Below are 19,984 nucleotides of genomic sequence, written 5' to 3'. Positions count from 1 at the left end.
TGCAAGCTGGACTCCCTCATGAAAATCTTCCTCTGAATTTCCAAACTAGAATCACTTTGTCTTTTTATTTTTAAAGGTTTTTTTTTTGTTTGTAGACTCTTGTAGCCTTTGACAGATGTGAGACAGTAAGGCGGGTTGTGAGAGAGAGGAAGAACATGGGGCAAAGGTCATCAAACCTGTGACGGTCGTGCCGAGGAATAAGGCCTCGATTCGTGGGTTGCACTTTAACCCGGGTGCCACGCTGCTCCCAAGGTGTCTGCTTTGTTTTATCAATGTTGAAATTGTGATATTTTTACACGCTTACTCACTGAGTTTGAAATTATGTGTCTGTAGTAACAAACGTACTTTCAGAGCATGATGTAAACGAGCATATTCAAATGATGGTTATTCTAGGAACTTTAGTGGGAATCGTTTCCAGAAAACTCCCTGGTAAAGCAAAGAGGTAAGTTTGTCGTGGCATATAAAAGATGCACAATCACATGGATTAATGTGCATCTAGAAGAAGCTTTACTCTTCAATTACACACATTTAAAGGTTACTCGTGAGACTAAAAGCGCTCGTCATTTCTAACAGGCGCGTTACGACCAATGTGTTCAACGTTTAGAGTAGTGACAGCTCAACATCTCAGTAAAATAGAGCCACAAAGTCACTGTGGCTTTGAGTGGCCCCATCTCATGCCTCTGAACAGCTCAACAGTTCAGCTTAATCCCTACTTGAGTCAGTGAGCATGCACATACGTGTTCCTGCACATGTGTTTGTTGGCGAGGAGAACAAAAGAAGGCTGCACGTGTCTCCGCAAGATGTAAGAGTAGTCGAGATGGTGACAGAGCGAAAGCATGCGAGTTCCTGTGTGTGCCTGGCAGCATGAGTGTCACTGAAGTCGGATTAAGGGATGGATGGAGGCTGAATATGGAGATGAAGGGGGAGCTTCAGACACACACAGTAACCAATCTGTCTCAGCCTTCAGCCTGACAGTCACATCATCTTCTGCCTGTGACAGATTGAGGATGTCAATTAAAGATCCACCGGCTTTTCAATCTATATTTGGACTGTAGCTGTCTGATGCGTGGAACACTAACAGGCTCTAGTCACTGCAATGCCTCTCAAACTAATAACATAGAGAGTGAAAAAGTCAACAAGCGGGACATTGCTGTGCTCTTTTATCCCTCTTCTCATAATTAACCCTCCTATTGCTTTAGGACAACTTTTTCTTTACTTTGATTTCAGCAACAGAATGGAAGAAAGACTCAGAAATCAGCAACTTCAAGACAGCTTGGGCCACTTAATCTGAATTTGAAATGGTTTTCCTTTCATATTTTAAAAGCAGGCAGATCTTTGATTCATTGTATTTGAAGTGCTTGGTGGCAGTCAGGTCATAGCAGAGTGCTGCGCAGCTCTGGGTGGTAAATTCAGGGATTATACATTATTGAGACCACCACATGGATGAATATTTTACATGATTCGTTGCAGCTAACTCTTGACTGTTGGGATCCAACTCACGGATGGCAAACCTTCCTGGACTGAGGACATTTCCTTGCTGTACAGCTTCTCTTTTTGTCTGTCTCTTTCCTCGCACTTCTTGCCCTTTACTTGAAAGTTTTTTTTATTTTTTTTTATAACCTGTGCACATACTAAAGACACTCGCGGTGGAATTACGGGATGAGACAGGGTCACTGCACCGCAGAGAGGCGGATGGTGAGCTAGGCTGCTCTTTTCAGCCACTGGGTGCAGAATGGTACAGGCTTGCAGTCGGTGGACCGTGGATAAGCAAAGGAGACTCGGAGCTAAATAATTCATTCCAATGGGAGCCTTCAAAACACATGCACATGCAGATAAAGGGTATTCTACTTGTCAAAGCTAGCTACTGCTTGCACTAGATTACTGTCCACACTTACCCATACAGAGCAAGTTTCTAATTTTACTCCTTGGTTAATATTTATAGATGGGGCGAAGAACCCTTGATCTGGAACTGTAACAATAACTTTGTCAAGAAATTAACAAAAGGCTTTAGCTTCTATTTTAGTTACATATATTWATCAAAGTTTAATTAATGAAAATGTGCATTTTATACCATTTGTTTTATTGAATTGGATCCTAACGTAGCCTYGTTGTTGCGGTGCATTTCTCTAAACGTTAACTCTAACCTGCATACGTWGACTCTGGTGTTAATAATTATTCATAGAAATTCAGATTAACTTGGAATGCCTGACATGAACCTTTATAATATCATGTTGTAGCGAGGTTGCTATTTACATAGAAGTTGATTAAAATTRCTTTGACAGTCAGAATAATTATCCAGCTTAAAAGCAAAGTCARATAAAAAAAGTAAAACTTACTGYAACAGTTTATTGAAAGACAATTTTTCTGTTTCAGTATATATCCTGTTCTCAGTATTCCTATATATTATAACTGTAAATATCCACACAAGTTGCATTTTCTAATGCAGACCAACAGAGAGGACMGCATGGACACACATGCATAGGGGCTTGAAAGTGATTTTCTACATAAAGTATACACGTAAATCAAAAGAAATAGCTGCAACTCAAGTTGYTAACTTTAAGCATTTTCTTTTCTCAATGTCATGTAAAATCCACCTGAAGTGGACTTAAAATGTCCCTTTTTTATGTTTAGATCATATCTATTAAAAATCAGTTGGATTTCTCTGATTTATTGTGAAAAACTGYTTGAGAGGGTCTTTCAGAAGGAGGTTTCTCTCCCTTTCTTCCTTTTCTTGCTGGAAGGTGTGAGAGGACGTGTGAAAGTGCAGAGGCAAGCAGCACTCAAGTCACACTTTTATTAGGAGGAAGCTGTGAAGGATTCAGCACCTCGGACAACAATTGCTGCATCATTTCACCATTTCAGCACCTTAAATGACAGCTGCAGACACAGAAAAGACCAAAAACCTGAAATGTCGCATGTCAAAAACTGTGGAAACCAAGAGAACATGTACTAGCAAAACATTTGCCTCCATCAACAACAACAAAAGGGAAATGTGTAGGTTTGTGTAGTCAGAYGTATAAAAAAATTATCTATAATTTTATTTTAGTTATTCAGTTTCACATCGTGTGGTTTAAAGGATTGTAAAAAATAATTTGAATTTAAATTTAAAAGGTGTTAAGTTTAAAGTTAAAAGTAATTACTCAAAAAATTACTTATWTTCAACAAATTAGAATATATATCCAAAAAGGCTCAATGTTCAGATTAAAAGTACCTTCAAAAAATAACTTTTAGTAAAGTATTATAGATACGTTTAATTAATTCCAAATTTCTGTCTTAATGCATTTTTATTGCTCTTAACTGCAAAAACAAAACATTGTKAAAGTGCACACCCAACCATGTTTTCCTTGTTTGGACTTAAATCTCCAGAACCTGCAGGTTTCTGAGAACTAAACATACAGTACATTCATGCATGAAGAGCAAGCAGAGGATGAACTGAACCAAAGCAGATTTGAGTATATAGATATAAACATTAAGCATGCAGAGATACAGACATGCTTTTGAATATTAACGTATTTTCAGACTTGAATAAACACACATACACATAAAGAGACAATAAATGTACAAACACAGCTTGTTTGCACACATTAWCAAATAAGTCTCTCTCTCCTCTGATCACCAACTAGAGTGCCTTGTAAAAGTATTCATATCCCTTGGTGTGAATCCTGGTTCAGCAGGATAATTAGAAAAGTTGTTTTCATTTCCATTTTCATGTTCCACATATGGGTGTGCTTTTGGGCAGCCCCCTTTCATCTGATACCCCTAAAAACAAACAACACAACCAAATACCTTCAAAAGCCACCTCAGCTTATCGGCATCCACTCGTTTGCAGTGTCAGAATAAATCTCAAAAGTCTGTTAGAAAATATTAGTTAAATAACATGAAGGCGAAGAAACATAACTGAAAAGTCAGTGGTGATTTTGGATTTTATTTAGGGGTATCAGATTAAAAGGATAAACATATATAAATCCCATCTTATCTTTCTTATTTTTAATTTAAAAAAAACAATCTTGGAAATAGTGTATTTTTTTTCTTCCAATTTATACGTAAGTCCTACTTTGTGTTACTCTATAAGACAAGATTATCTATAACATGAAATTTCCATAAAGCATATTAGAGTTTGTGAAAATATAAAAAACATATGAATACTTTTGCAAGTCAAAGTACTTTGAGTTCCTGGGTTCATTCCTTCTTTTACWGATGGAATTAAGACCTTATGACACATTTACATCTTAGTTTTGGGTATTTATCTCTCTTTTAAACACAATGTCACTGCATTTGTTGTTGCCTAAGCAATCCTGGTTAATAAAGTATTTTCAGAAYGATAAACATTGTATTTTAAAAGCCACATTGGTCCTGATAGCTCTAAATATTTTCTAGTGGGGCATGGTAATAAAGTTGTAAATGACCCTGCAGCATGGAAATCCTGATTTCGTTACTTCCATGCATTATATAAATACATTAACATTTATCTGCTTGTGTGATGTTCCATGTTTAAGCATGCTTGAACCCAGTAATTAYTGCCCTGATGATGGAAGTAGAGGAATGAGTAATTAGGATTTGTCTACTTCAGACTGTGAGCTGAGAAAGTCCAACATTTACCAACTGATGTATTTGGAAGTTATAAAAATAAAATGAAGACACCCACACATTGCTAAATTCCCCAAATCAAAAACTGTCTTAAAACTTTCATAAATCCAAGTAAAAATTGCTTTATTTTAGTCGTAATACATGCAGTCACATCTTCCTCATTTCAGATAACCTTTCCTAGATAATTCTCTTGCCCCAATATCATATATTGTGTTATGTGTAAATACTTGTTATTCCAGAAGTAGAAATAGTCTCAACAATATGCCTGTGTGATAGGACACAAATGTTACGAGTTCAAATACTCCTATATGCAAGTACAGAAGTGGCAATTTAGGGTTTTGCATGTTGCAGACTTGATTACTGTCCTTCTGAGAGACTGCACTGCTACAGTGTGCTATGGGCATTACTTTCCATCAATTATGTTTTTTATCAGATCAGGCAGATGAAATCAGAAGGAAAACCAGTTTGAGGCAGCTGACCTGAGGTGTCACGTTTCAAGTCAATAACAGTCTGTGCTGGTGGGGAAGAAGTAGAGGGAACATTTTCCTGCTAGAGTTTTCCAGGTCAAGATTGGAAGATCCAGATTTAGTACTGAATCTCAGTTCAGTGAGTATTTATGAACATTTCTCACTTTCTTATAGTTTTGTAGTTAAAGGTCCATCTGCTCTTGCGTTAGTCTGTAATTYTCTGGTACTTGGGTGAATTAAAGCGTAAAATAACTGAGCCGAAGCGTTGTTGAGGAATGGGTGATTTTTGGATCAGATTTGAAAAACATCTCCTTAAGTCATCTTCTATCTCTTTTGGGAATTTCTCTGGTATAAAAGCTTATCTAGGATCATTTTATTGGCACATGTGAAACTACTGACTTAGAGTTTGCCTTTGAAGTATGTGTGAGATTTAAATTTCCTTTGCTCTGCAAACTTCTCTCTCACTTATCAGCAGCTTTTCTTAAAAAGAAAAAAAAAAACTCCTTGAAATAACAAACTGATTAAGATTAAACCCCCCAGGCCTGGGATGACATGGCTGTTTCCTCTTATCAATTAAATGTTTCTGTGAAATTATGCAGCCTTTAATTATGGGCGCAACGGAAGCTGAGAAAACAAAAACAACCCAAAACAGAGGCATAAAAAGGAAACAAGACACACTAAAAAACAGGATTTGATTCCCACGCAGCTGTGCAGACGGTACACACCAACTAAAACACCCACACCTATCTGTCCACAGTTAACTAAAAAGGACTGGCAGGTTTGCAGTCAGCGAGAATTTGTGTTTTTGAATGATTAGAGACGAGGCAGACGGGACGATCTCTGAGGCAGCAGCCCACGGCTCCAAGCGAGGTAGAAAATTAGGATAATTTCATTGTGATAATCAGCCTCCCGTTATCCCTGTCATTCCCACCCAAAGGGAAGGGGAAACTAGGAGCTCTGGGGAGGAAGAGAGAGTGAGAAAAAAAATTTGAATTTACATTTTTTATTTACAGGAATAAGTGGGGGAGGTGGAGGGGGGGACTAGAAAAGAAAAGAAAATGTGTTTTCCGTGCCTGGTTATCAACAGAATGCATGTGTTCTAGTGAGTCGTATTAGCGGAAAGGTCAGCATTCACCCTCATAAATGTCGGAACAATACTGCGGCACTTTTGTTTTGTCTGCCTGAGGTTTTCAGTAAATACTGATGATTTTGTCTGGATATCCTTATAATGATGCCCAGCTGGAAATTGAGCACAGTATTTTCAAACTTCACAGCTTCAGTCTAATGTATGTGGAATTTGGGCTCTCATTAACTGGAGTGTGTGGGGGGGGGTACGTGCGTGTGTGTGCATGTGTGCTGTAGTGTGTGTGTGTAACTGTATTGCAGTGTTTTGTTTATTAGTTTTATTAGAAAATACCAAACATGCAAGGACCCAACTAGACAAGTAAATTCATCCAGCTCCATCGCCCGCCTAGAATCAGCAGGTGTCGCACAGTAAAGATATCACTTCCCACATTTCTTCATCAGATGTGTTGTTGATGGAAAACACAGTTAATAATTTTAATTAACTTGAAACTCTCTTTTATTCCTCATAGATAACGCTTTTCCATTTCATTTCACCACTGTCATTGAAATATATCTTCTGTCTAGAGTTTTATGCCCTTTATGCTTTGAGTTTATTAGTGTAATTTCTGCGTAATCTTTCTTGGTGTGATTTTCCTATTTATGTTTTCGTTTTGTGTAAGGATCCAAACACAGACCAAGGGGTACACAGAATCATTTGTGTTTCTAGATTACTTTCAACACAAAAAACAAAAAAGGGGCTCAAGAGGACTGGAACATAATGATAACATGAGAAAAAAAACAGCAAGCAGTGGATAAACGAGACAGCATAGTTGGAGAGATGATCATTGGAGCAATGAACTGGTGAGTATTAGTAATTAAATGTGCTGCAGACGAAGGAGATCATAAACTGAAGTACTAATGGAGTAATGGCTGGAAACAATAAAGAAATTATGGGAAACAATCACAATGGAAACATAACCATACAACAGGAAACACAGGAATAGAGAGAAATGTGAAAACAAAACACAGACAAAAGGTAACCTTTACTACCCTTTTCTGTCCTGTAAACAATAATTATTTATTAAGTTTTTCTTTACAAAACGTGCTGCCTCTTTTACTACTGTGGCAGACCCTTAATCAAACCTGAACACACAGCTTGGTATTATTACAGGTTCTTACATTTGATTTATTCCCTCTCCTGTCAGAGCCTCAGCACAAGGTCTCAAAACGATGTCCAACAAGTCAAAGCAAAGCCAGCCAGCTGTAGCATTAATCAGAGAATAGTTCGACAAGACCAGTGACAAATGGCACCATGATGGCACTTTAACACCTAAAAAACCTAATTAAAATAAAGAATACCTACTATTCAACAAAAGACGATAGAAACTAAAGTGTATTCTGAGAAAGTAACTAAGTAGGAGCAAGTCTATTCTTACATAAAACATCTGAAAAATCTTATTAGATCTTGATGATTAGGATCCAACGACATTATTTTTGAGAAAGCAGGACGAGGCAGAGGAGAGGTTAACAAAAGGAGCAAGACAAATTAAAAAGTGGAGAGTACTGGACTGCTAATAGAAAATCACAGTTCAAAAAGTATCTCTGCATCACAAGAAAAGCAAAATTCTGCTGTAAGTGATACATTAGCACTCTTTAGCTTTATCTTTTTGGAGATTACTCTTATTGATTTATTCACTTCATTAAAAAACAGCCAGTATTCCTATATTGACTTCACTTAAATGACTAAACTTTTATTATGCCCGGTTCTCCAAATGTTGAGCAATTTCCACAAATAATACAAGGGCTACCTTTTGCAGTACTTAGAAGAAAGGTCGGCATTAAAGAAAGTAAAATTATGTGTAATATAAGGTTAATAAACCACCATAGTAACAAAAACAGTAGGATGTCAACGTTGATCTTTGCTAACAGTGGAGATTTTTGGTTGGCAACCCGAGCGAGCCCCTTCTTCTGCTGCCACACACCCACCCAAAGTCATGCCCGCCCCTCAGACAAAGAAAAGAGAATAAATTAAAAACAAACTTTAACCAACTTACAAACAAGAATCTCTTGTGATTGACTGATCTAGATATTTTTATTTTCTGAATTGTTTCTAATTTGAATAAAGAATTGAAATTAACAATTGCATTTCATCTTTATTATAGTTTCACAAGTAGGATGAACATTTTAAGAATATCCAGGTTGTGTATTAAGTAATCATTAGTTCATAACCATCTATGTGACATTGGATTAGTTTGAGTAAATCCATCCATCCATTTTCTTTACATCCTCGTCTCCTCCTGACCCCACTAGGGACTAGGGACAAGTAAAACATATTATTAGAGTATTTAGCAAGATTTTAAACAAATTAAATAGACCTTTAATTTAATACCAAATCATAATATGCAAATCAGACTCCATGTGATGTAGCTGAAGAGATGTATTATTATATTGTCTTACAGTACTTTCATCTTGCACACCATACGTGTTCAGTTCAGCAGTTTTTTAGTTTTTCCTTGTGGCGCCCCTCAGTCCATGATGCCCTGAACGAAATGCCATATCAGGAACCGCAAGTCAGGCATGTGAACTGATTTCTGGTAAGAATATATCTTTGTAAATGTTTCTGTGTGGAAAAAGCCAAAAATATTAAGTTGCAAGTGTTGTGAACTTGGCCTATGACTCTTATTTGTTTTTGCTGAGGTCATCAATGTAGTACAGAACATTAGTCACTAAAGTTTTCAGGAAGGCTATAAATATCAATCCTTTATACGCTTTGACTTGTGAACGTGTACAAATCGAGCATCGTACAGATTCCCGACCACACTAACACGCCTGTTTTTTTTTTTTATATATATATATATATATATAATTTTTTGTTAGATTTTTGTTTGTATTTTTAAAAGGCTAAAATTATCCCCTATACAGCCTTCCGGAGTCCCGCGGTTTAGAGGACATTTTAAAGCTCCACATCTCTGCACCACTCGCCCTCCTCCCTCTTTTCCCTCCTCCTCCTCCTCTTCCTCCTCCCCATCCAGAGAGACTTCCCGCTGTGCCGCTTCCTATAACGCCTCGATAGGAGTTGCAATAAACAGGCACACGCACAATCAAGCCGGGCCTCTGCCCGCTGGATAACTAAAGGAGATTTTACGCACGCTGCTGATGGGAACCTCGGCGAGTCATTGTCCTCCGCTTAACGGGACATAGTAATAACAGCAACAACAGAGGACTGGATTGGGAMACAAGATGAAGTTGGTGGTCCGCCTCCTCCTGCTTCTCCTGGCGGTGTGTCCTGTGTGCCACGGTGCCGGTGAGGAAACTCTTTATGTCAGTGTTTGTGCTTTTTTTCAGTGTTAACCAGGTTATTGCCTCATGTAAAAAGAAAATAGTATTTATTTATTTATTTATTTATTTTAAGCGTCATGGCAAAGATCCTCCGAGACAGGTGCACCGAAGTTCTCACAATCTTACAGGAAAGTGACAATTTTAAAATTACAGACATATAACAAAAAAGCAGTTTACTTATAACAGCTTTTGTTTTCAAGGCTATCAGAAAGTTGAAAATGTAACTTTAATCGCAGTTATTTTAAAGCACTGAAATTAATCGTTTTTCTTTTTTTTTTTTTTTGGATAAATGGTTATAAAAATATAATGGTGACTTTGAAGTAAAAGTGTTAAAGAATAAAAAAAATGCAACAGAAATAACCAATGTGTACTTTCAGCTGAAAAAAAAATAGATTGTATGTATTTGAAATATTTGTTAAAGTTTGTATTGCCAATCTTTGCTGCATCCTGCATGTGGTTCGCTTCAAAACAGCACTGCACAGCATTATGATGACCTCTGTTAAAGTTGTTTGTTCATCAGTTAAACAAGAACAAAAGARTCCAATTTCAGTGTCAGCGCCTCCTGCAGCTGCCCTCGAATGTGCAGCATGTGCTCATGGGAATAAATGCCACACAGTTTAGATCTGATAGATATTTACTCATAAGCGCCATCAGATGACGAAAGTTAGATGCAAGCCAGTGAAAGGTGAAAATGCTCCATCTTCTCCTTAGGATTTCCATTTACCTCCCTCTCWTTTCTCCTGTGTCGGATGTTAGAGCCGACTCATATCAGTGTTACAGATTCTGTTCCTCCAGAGACCTACTATTACTGACCGATATGCTGACTATCCATTTTATGGACACAGTTATATTATCCTCATACATTAKGCACAGTTTTACTTGCCTAATGTATTCCAGCAAACATGTTTACTCTGATTTCCTTGAACTTCAGTTTATAAACACTTCTAGAGAAATCATATCTGTAAACATGCCATTGCATCTCCGTGTTCTTCACATTTGTGGAGATTTTGTTAAAAGCTCTTTYGTGTCACACTGGGAAAGCATCACGAGGTAAAGTTAATTYGGATTTCTGCAAAATCTGGATGCGACATTTAACATGCATCCACCTCYCAAGTTCAGAGGCTTGTAAGAYAGTRAAAACTCCCTTTTTCAAGATAGTTGAAAAGCATATCAATATTTTCTTTGTTTTAGCTTCCTCTCCCAGTAAGTTTGCRGAGATGGAGGACGCTCTGCTTAAGGACCTTTTCCGGGGATATCAGCGCTGTGTCAGGCCCATCCAGCGAGCCAACGACACCGTCAAAGTTCGCTTTGGACTCAAGATCTCTCAGCTGGTTGATGTGGTGAGATGACTCCAACTATATGAACACATTGTTTGTTTGCATCCTCTTACATTTAAGCAGCTCATTAATTTTTATCTCAGTCTAATCTAAAGTGGAAAAAAAAAGGAACGTTTCTAACATCCTGGATGTTTTCCAAATTAATCTTCAAGAATGTGAAATGAAGAAAAACATTGGTTAGTGTCCAATGCTGGCTTAAAATGACCTGTATCAAAAATGATTTAACTCCAATACTTTAATTTATTTTCATGGAATAATTATGATAATTTCACACAGGAATGTAGTTTTAATTGAAGCAAAAATATTCACACAAGCATCAAATCAACTTGTTAATATATATAAACTTTTTTTTTAACAATTGAAAGTTACTCTATGCAAGTTGTTTTTTTTTCACAAAATAGCAAAATATTTTTTTTAAAAAAATACATATCAAACTCCATATCTGCAAAGTCCTCTTAAAGGTCTAATCTGGCGTCTTAAATCCTAAATCTCAACTAAGTTATTTTTCACCCTTTGCAAGACAAACCTGAAATACTCCAGTACAAAGCCAGTGTTTAATTGGTCCTTTCTTTGACAAACTTAACAGCATTCTAGTTTTGTAATACAAACTGTAAAACCAAGCTTATTTTACAAGTGCTAATAATCTGTATTGTGTAAGTGATTAATTAGGTTGATTGGACTTGATAACAGTTTAAGGCAATATGTTTGGGTATTTTAGCTAACCTTAGTTATTTGAATAAAATACATTTTTGATTGTGTTACAACAATAGACAATCAAACTTAGACATTTATGGAAAACTGGGGTGGCCTGCAGAAATAACTTTGACTTGCATGTGAATGAGCACTGTGATTATTTTAAGAAACTACTATTGTGTGGGACAGAAATTGTTGATTTTGATAAAGAGAATATTTTTTACAGGTAGTTATAAGTTCTACTCACTTGTGTGTTAAGAAATACTTATTTAGCCAAGAAAAATACATGAATAAAATGAATTAAAGCACAAATGAAAACAGTAATTGAAATATTTGACCCTTTGGTTCAACAATAACTCTACCTGGGGAGCTGAATTCAAACAGACCATTGAAGCTCTACCTGRTTTTAAAATAAATGCTACTTACTGTGGTGTTCTTTAAATATTTTAGCTTCTATCTGTGATAGGTTGAGATGATTTAGGTGTTTCAGAAGAAAAAAAACTGGGAATGCTGATGGAGGAAGCACTCTTCTTTGCTTGAAATATTTATCTAAATCATTTTAAATATAGCTTACTATTCTTGGTCTTTGCACCGGAAACAGCTATGAGTGAATAAAACCTCTCAAGGCTCTTCGGCTGCTGAACCGGGCTTGGAGAGAGAAATGGCAGGAGAGCCAACAGTAAACACTGCAGCTTTGCTTCACTGTTTATGTCCCCAGAGTCTCCCTGGGCTGCTGCATGGCTCAGTATTAGATTATGGTTCACATCTGGTCTGTGTGATCACCAAAACATCCAACCCACTTTGACAGCTGAGGCTTGGACTGGATGATCTGCTGCAGGTTTGGATACATCTCCTTCAAATGCAACACTTATCCCTCCACAACCTTTCTCCTTCGTCTAAACCTGCCTTTGCTGATGTGAAAACAAGTTAGCTACATCCGACATGTTATTTCCTGATGTCCTTTGTTTACTATTTGCACTGGGTTGGTTTGGTCCACGGCTAATATGCTTTAGTTAATTAGGTTCTTTTCCAGAAAAGAAGTGATTTCTTTTACGCAACAAAAATAGTTGAACAGGGGACAACAACAAAGTGCATAAATAAGTATGTAGAAAAAAAGTTGTAGCTAGATCAATAAACTAAATATGCACAAATACCTGACWTGGATCTATATCCTGAAAGGATAAAGAGGTGKTTTTTTTTGACAGTTTCACTATGTTAATGCAAAATCCAATATGTTATTTAGATTTATTAAAAAAATAATATAAGATGTACATATGAAATTAGACAAATTTTCCAAGCTCTGCAAATGTCCTATGTTTTCTTCAGATCTGTAAAATATAATGAATAATTTMGCACATCATCTGAATGTGTCACATAAATAAACAAATAAAATAATCACTTTTAGTGTTACTTAACTGTTGTTTTTACTTATTGCAGTTAAAAAATATGGTATTTTTATATGTTGCATCTTATTCCATTAGCCCTCTCTTACTTAGCCTTTTACCATTTTCATAGTTTTTTTCTCGTGAGTAGATATTTAGATTTTTTTTGCTTGTTTTTTCCCCCTATATTTTAGGATGAGAAAAACCAGCTTATGACAACAAACGTTTGGTTGACTCAGGTAAGCCCTGCTAATTTCATCAYGAATTTACCCACCGTTTACCCTCCTGAAATAAACGATCAGTTATCAGAGTTGTGTAATGTTCTGCAAGGTTCYCAGAGTTATGATGTATTTTGTGTCTATCTTGACCAGGAGTGGATTGATTACAAGCTGCGATGGAGTCCAGATAAATTTGGTGGAATCACCTCCATCCGAGTTCCCTCAGAAAATATCTGGCTCCCAGACATTGTCCTATACGAGAAGTAAGACGTACAAAAATCCCTCACACCATCTCACTGTTCCCACTATTTGTGCAACCCTTTCTGTACCCTTCAGCCCCACCTGGTGGTAACTGAATGATACAGCAGGTTTACGCCAGCACCAGCAAATCACATCGTAATTGATTATTGAAGATGAAACGCCAAATATGACGTAGAGTGTTTGTATAAAAGTAATGCAGCAAAAATAAAATCTCATTCCTTCTTGTGCTTAAGCTATTACCACCACTGCAGAACAGATATATGCTCCAAGAAGTTAATGAAAGGAGGTTTTAGTTTAAACCTCCTGTGAGTTTAATTCTTGGATTCCATATCAGTATGGAAAGCACACTAAAAATATGTATATGATGCTTATTTTATTTAAAATGTACAAAACATTGTTGTGACATTGAATAGCATGCCATGATTGCATTCAGTTTTCACTTCTCTATTTTAATTTATTGCATTGATGAAAAATAAAATAGGATGGAGGTTTAACCACTAACATAAATAAAACAACGTACTGTAATTTTGTTGGAAAAATGAACCATTCCTAATTTTGACTTTACGTTTCTTCAGCGCTGATGGACGCTTCGAGGGCTCCCTGATGACCAAAGCCATTGTAAAGCACAACGGTGCCATCACCTGGACGCCACCCGCCAGTTACAAGTCTGCCTGCACCATGGACGTCACCTTCTTCCCCTTTGACCGGCAGAACTGCTCCATGAAGTTTGGGTCGTGGACCTACGATGGCAACATGGTGGACCTGGTCCTGATGGACAACCACGTTGATCGGAAAGACTTCTTTGACAATGGAGAGTGGGAGATTCTCAGTGCTACTGGAGCCAAAGGAAACAGGAAGGATGGCTTGTACTCCTACCCGTTTATCACCTACTCCTTCATCCTGAAGAGATTGCCACTGTTCTACACGCTCTTTCTCATCATTCCCTGTTTGGGTTTGTCCTTTCTTACTGTCCTTGTGTTTTACCTTCCCTCTGATGAAGGAGAGAAGCTGTCACTCTCCACATCTGTCCTAGTGTCCCTCACTGTGTTCCTTTTGGTCATAGAGGAGATCATCCCCTCCTCCTCCAAAGTAATCCCTCTCATCGGAGAATATTTGCTCTTCATCATGATCTTCGTCACCCTTTCGATTATCGTCACCGTCTTTGTCATCAATGTGCACCACCGCTCCTCGGCCACCTATCACCCAATGTCGCCATGGGTTCGCAGTCTCTTCCTGCAGAAACTGCCCAGACTGCTGTGCATGCGAGGACACACGGACCGGTACCACTACCCGGAACTGGCTCCGGAAAGTCCTGAACTGAAGCCTCGCTCTGGAAGTCGGAGGGGAGGTTGTAAGACGAACAGCGGAGCATGTGGACAGGCAGCTTCTGATGGGAAGGAGGAAGAAGCCTGGGCCACCATGTTGGAGAAAGCCATCTACTCAGTGCGGTACATCAGCCGACACATCCGTAAAGAGCACTTCATCCGCGAGGTGCGTATAGGTATCATTAATTTCACTCTATTTCTTTTCCCCTATTTTATGTCTTGTTTCTGTTTTTCACAGGTGGTTCAAGACTGGAAGTTTGTTGCCCAGGTGTTAGACCGGATCTTCCTCTGGGCTTTCCTTACCGTCTCTATTCTGGGCACCATACTCATCTTCACTCCTGCCTTGCAGATGTTCCTGAAAGTCCCTCCTCCAACTGCAACCGAGGAGCCGCCTCTACACCAGTAAACATCACCATCTCTTTCTCTGGCAGCTGAAGGTCTTCACTCCAAAATTTATAAGAAGTTACAAGTGAGCAAGAAGAAGAAACCATCAAAGACTATAAAGTCCTCTGACCACATTTATATGTTGTTATATGTATGTTTCAAGCACAAAATAACATTTCACAAAGCGATGATGGAGCATTTTAATGGTCACACATGCTCACTCTTTATGACTGAATGAATGCTGATAAACTGGACTAGAGAGCAAAACAGAATAAAAGATATGCATATAGTGTAAAAGCTGGATTTATGCATTTAAATCACTTGCTCAAATAATTTCTATTTGGATGTTTGTTTTTTACCATGCATGTTCACTACCAAGACCTTTAGTTTTATCTTAGTGGAAAGTCAGAACCCTTGTTTTAACTGTATTTTATGTTCTCTAAAAGTAAACTCATTTAAAATATAAGTAAAGTTCCCAAAGAGTTCTGTTTTGACTTGCTGCATAACGCATTTCACTAAACGTTTTAAATAAGCTGAGCTTTTAGTTGTTGTAGTTAATGGCATTTTTGGCCCTTTTTCTGTTTGATAAGATTTGTATCCAATTTGTTTTCAATAAATCATGCAGTGAAATCTAAGCCTATAAACGAAGGTGCTGCAACAAAGAAATCAGAGATGATATTTGGCAGCTCCTGAAGAAAATTAATTTTTGATGCTGATATCGCCACCTGGTGGTAAAACAGAACACAACATACAAATGTTTCCTAAGACAAACTTAACAGGTAAAGCAAAATTTAAACACCAAGAATAATGTAAAAAAAATCACCATAGACAACATTTAAGACTTTATTTAAAGAAAACAATAAAAAGGTTACTCTGTATTGACATGTGTAATAGAGACATTTTTTTTCCATTGCAGTTTTGTGTGTATTTAATTTGCAAATATCTTTTTTTTTAGAATACTGTGAAAATAAATAAACAAGGACAGGGTTGTTTGCTCTCAAAGTTTTATTAGATGAAAAATAAAATTCATTTTAGATATTTTGGCTACATTTCAGTAAAAAAAAGTTGCAAAACTTATTTCTTGTTTAAAAAAGTAAGAAATATATCTTCTACAAACCAAACTGTAAAGCACTCTCTGCACTACAATCTGTAACTCCCAGTAGGATCAAAATCCTGCCCTTCCAAAGTTGTGAACTTCAATGTGTCCACATCATGAAGTTCCTCTCTCTTGTTGTCTATCTGTGTCGGCCCGTCTGGCTGTCCAGGTGAGCCTGTGCGTTTCGCAGCATCTCCATTAACTGCCTGGTATTTTCACTGCAACACACCCAGAGTAAAAAAAGAAAATCAATTAAGTTAAAGAGTCGTTTAAAAAAGGTTAACAATCACTTTGACTTTATTATGAGCTGCAAATTGAAACAGCTGGTCTAAATAAAATATTCTCAGATGATGCTCAAAACTATCTTAAAAACTTGTGAACTTCATTCATTGTTTTCCATAAAAAATGTAGCAGAGATGTAACTGTGAAGGTTGACTCACTCAGCCACAGAGGGGTCAAACATCAGGTGGCCCATGTCCATGTAGTATTGAGCTCCGTCTCGAATTGCCGTCCAGTGTTCGTTGGCCTAAAGACCAAAGACATTCAAGTTTGTTTGTACTGCATCTGTAAAAACAACCACAACTCTGGCTAACCTGCTGTACCAACAAGTAGAAGTACAGTTTAAATGTCTCCATTTTAACTGAGCAGGAGATGTTTGGAGTCGCTTTGACTGAATTTTGTACCATCGACTCAGCAGAGCGTTACCTGTTCCTGGATGGTTAAACCCCACATGTTCTGGGAGTGGTGTGGATCCCAGTATCCCGCCTGTCTCTTCAACCTGATGAACTTCTTAGCCACCTCTTCGTTAATAAACGGAGCAGCGAACACCCCTGAAAGCAAAAGCAGATTACTTTTGCTTTCAATATAAAAGAGGGTTAACATATTATAAATAAAAAGCAGCGAATTACAGAAAATATGTGTGATTTTCTTTGAGGTATCTGTTCTGTAACATTAAAAGAATCAAAGTTGTTCTGCAACATGCATTAAACTAGGCTAAATAGAGAACGTATAGATTGTAAAAATGTGTGTTGATCTCAATTTGAATGTGTAATTGGAATTTTAAGCAGCAGATAAACAAAAAGTAATTTATACATTTGTAGTGGAAGCAGAACAATACATGGACTCAAAATAATATTTTACAAATAAAAATGTAAAACAATCAAAACTAAGAGTGTGGATTGCATTTGTTGTCATCCCCTTTACTTTGATATCCTCTAGTAAAATCAGGCAAAGTAGAAAAAATCACCATCTGTGGCAATATTTGATATGGACAATATGGTCAGTTGCCAATGCAGCATTAGGAAAGGAAGTGAGCGAGAACCAGATTGAAAAATATTTACATATCTGGCAGTTGTGCCCCGTTGTTTTAATGCATGAGCAGACAATGGGGAGTTGTCATCCCTTTGCTGTGGTGCAGATACAAATTATGTTAACACATAATTAAATTTTTGCATTTTAATTGTTGGGGGCAAAAGAAAGGTGGTCACCTAGTGGTCACCTAATTTATTAAAACTGTCCATCCCAATATCATCAACTTTCAGTAAAACCCTGCTGTTAATTAAAGATGTTTGTAAGATAACTTTAGTCAACAACTAGAATAACAATACTAAGGATAAAGTTGTGGAGAAATGCAAGGCAGGGTTAGGTTATGAAACAACTTCTCAATCTTTCAATATCTCACAAAGCACAGTTCAATTTACCATCCACAAATTAAGAGTATGGGACAACTGCAAATGTACTGTGAATTGAACATTGATCAGAGATGCTGCCAAAGATTTACGGTAACTCTGGGGGAGCTGTAGAGATTCACAGCTCAGGTGAGGGAAACCTAACATGACAAAGCTTATCTGTGCAACTTGCAAAGCTGGTAAAGGAAAAAAAAAAAAGCTTTCTCTGCAAGAAAGCTATAAGAAATCGACTTCAGACAAGGTGCTTATTTCATGGAGAGATAAAAAACAAACATTTCCCTGCATGTGATGGGAAATTAGCACTGAGATCAGAGTTTTCCCTGAACCTACAATTCCCACTGTGAAACATGTTGACATGTTTTGAGGATGCTTTAAAAAAAAAAAATCAGGGACAGGGAAGATGTTTCAATAGAAAAAGAGATGATGCTAAATATGGAGGAATCTTGCAAGAAAACATTTCAGAGGCTGCAAAATAGTTCAGTCTGGAATGAAGATTCATGTACCAACAGCACAACGATCACAATATGAATATCTACATTGGAGTGGTTTGAATAAAAGCAAAGCTAGGTGTTAGAATGGTCCAACGACAGACCAGAGCTAAATGCTATTTGGTGGCAAGACTTGAAAACTGCTGTTAACAGATGCACTTCATCTAACTGTTGCTGAGTTTGAGTTATTTAAGGAAAAAAAAAAATCTTTATGTGCAAAGCTGGTAGTGGTAAACCCCAAAATACCGTCAGCTGCAAATGAAGTAAAACGTGGCTCCACATAGTGATATGCTTTCAGAATTATTTGTTGAAACAAAATTTGAAGCACATGTATTGAATTTCTTCCACTTTATAAGTACGTGCTACTGAACTTTGATCAGCCACACACAAAAAGTCCCAATAAAAGCTCTGCGTGCTGCTGCCAGTCATGGCCAGGATTCTCTCTCAAAAGAGATTTTTAATCTCAATGAGAGTTTTCTGGTGAAATAGAAAAAGATAAATGTGGCTGAAGATAAAAGCTCAACGTGCAGAAGTACTAAATGTTGCAAGAATCTAAATTCATTCAGAGCTGAATAGCTTAATAGCAGTTTGTGTGTGTTGAAATGAAGTCTGAGCTTTAAATCTCTATGCAACTTTATTACATAAAATCAACAAAGAAAAAAAATCACTCACCACTTAAAGTCACCAGCAGGATCACATACTTCATGACTAACAAATATCAAACACAAATTATAGCAGAACAAAAATGAACAAAATTCAAGAAATATTTTGGACTTTCTAAATAAGCACACAGTCTAGAAAGTGGCAGAGAGTGAGATTTACCTGCAGGCCGAGTGTGAAGCTGGCAGCTGAATGCCTGCTCTCTGAGCTAAGAGCTTGTCAGCATGTTGGAGGAAACAGCAGTTTCTTTCACTGATTTTTAGCAGCGATGAGAGAGGAATGAAAGGACTCAAGCATCAGGCACAGTCGCTCACCCAAAGTCAGCACTCATATGTTGCCAGTGATCGCTCAGGCCTTCTGGGCAGAGACACAAATAAACACTTTGGAGACTTACGGGAACAAGTCAGGCCGTGAGATTCAGCAGAAAGGTGTTGCTGGCTGGAGGAAGCATTAGCAAAAGCAAACTCACATTTTCAGCACTTTCTACAAAAGGATACATTAATCAAGTGTGTTTTTTTATTTATTTGCATTTGTGCAGAAAATCTGCTCACTATGAACTTCTGCTCAGCGTTGAACAGAAGAAGAGCATTTATTCTGGTCTCGTTTGTGCACTTTACTAATGTTGCCACTAGTTGGGGTAATTGTCAAGCTAAACAGGACAAACTCTTTGTTTGGAGGGATTTGGTCAGTTTACTTTACATTTCGAGAGATGAAAGTGAATCCACGCTGACGGAGTGAAACACGACTGACTTCTTTTAAAGTAAAACTTATCAAAGTAGAACCAAGACAATATTATGTTTAGGATATATTATCTGCTAAAACGTTGTGTATGTCTGACAAAGTGGTTCAGTTTTTGTTTACCACTCGCCCCTAATTCTTATTTCTAACTAATTTAATCTTCCTACAGTTGGCCATAATGCTTTAATTTAAACATTGCTGTTGCAAAAAAAGAAAAAAGAGAATTCACCACCTAGAACTGGTGGCTGATGCTGGG

At 37.4% G+C, this 19,984-nt stretch overlaps 1 protein-coding gene across 2 annotated transcripts; it reads left to right on the top strand.

The window, feature by feature from the left end:
- The first annotated feature begins 9,108 nt into the window (after nucleotides 1–9,108).
- LOC103471384 (neuronal acetylcholine receptor subunit non-alpha-2-like) lies at nucleotides 9,109–15,108 on the top strand. 2 transcript variants are annotated; one of them, XM_008420348.2, is made up of 7 exons: nucleotides 9,109–9,423; nucleotides 10,650–10,798; nucleotides 13,065–13,109; nucleotides 13,242–13,351; nucleotides 13,925–14,840; nucleotides 14,913–14,942; nucleotides 15,024–15,108. In XM_008420348.2, the coding sequence occupies exons 1-7, from the start codon at nucleotides 9,360–9,362 to the stop codon at nucleotides 15,078–15,080; spliced, it is 1,371 nt and encodes a 456-aa protein (XP_008418570.1). In that variant the 5' UTR covers nucleotides 9,109–9,359; the 3' UTR covers nucleotides 15,081–15,108. The 2 variants fall into 2 exon arrangements, with proteins under 2 accessions (XP_008418570.1, XP_008418569.1); XM_008420347.2 differs by having other exon boundaries at nucleotides 9,112–9,423; nucleotides 14,913–15,106.
- Nucleotides 15,109–19,984: the final 4,876 nt, after the last annotated feature.

Source organism: Poecilia reticulata, linkage group LG10 (assembly GCF_000633615.1).
Source record: "Poecilia reticulata strain Guanapo linkage group LG10, Guppy_female_1.0+MT, whole genome shotgun sequence".
Lineage (NCBI taxonomy): Eukaryota > Metazoa > Chordata > Actinopteri > Cyprinodontiformes > Poeciliidae > Poecilia > Poecilia reticulata.
This window is presented reverse-complemented; position numbering and strand designations above follow the sequence as displayed.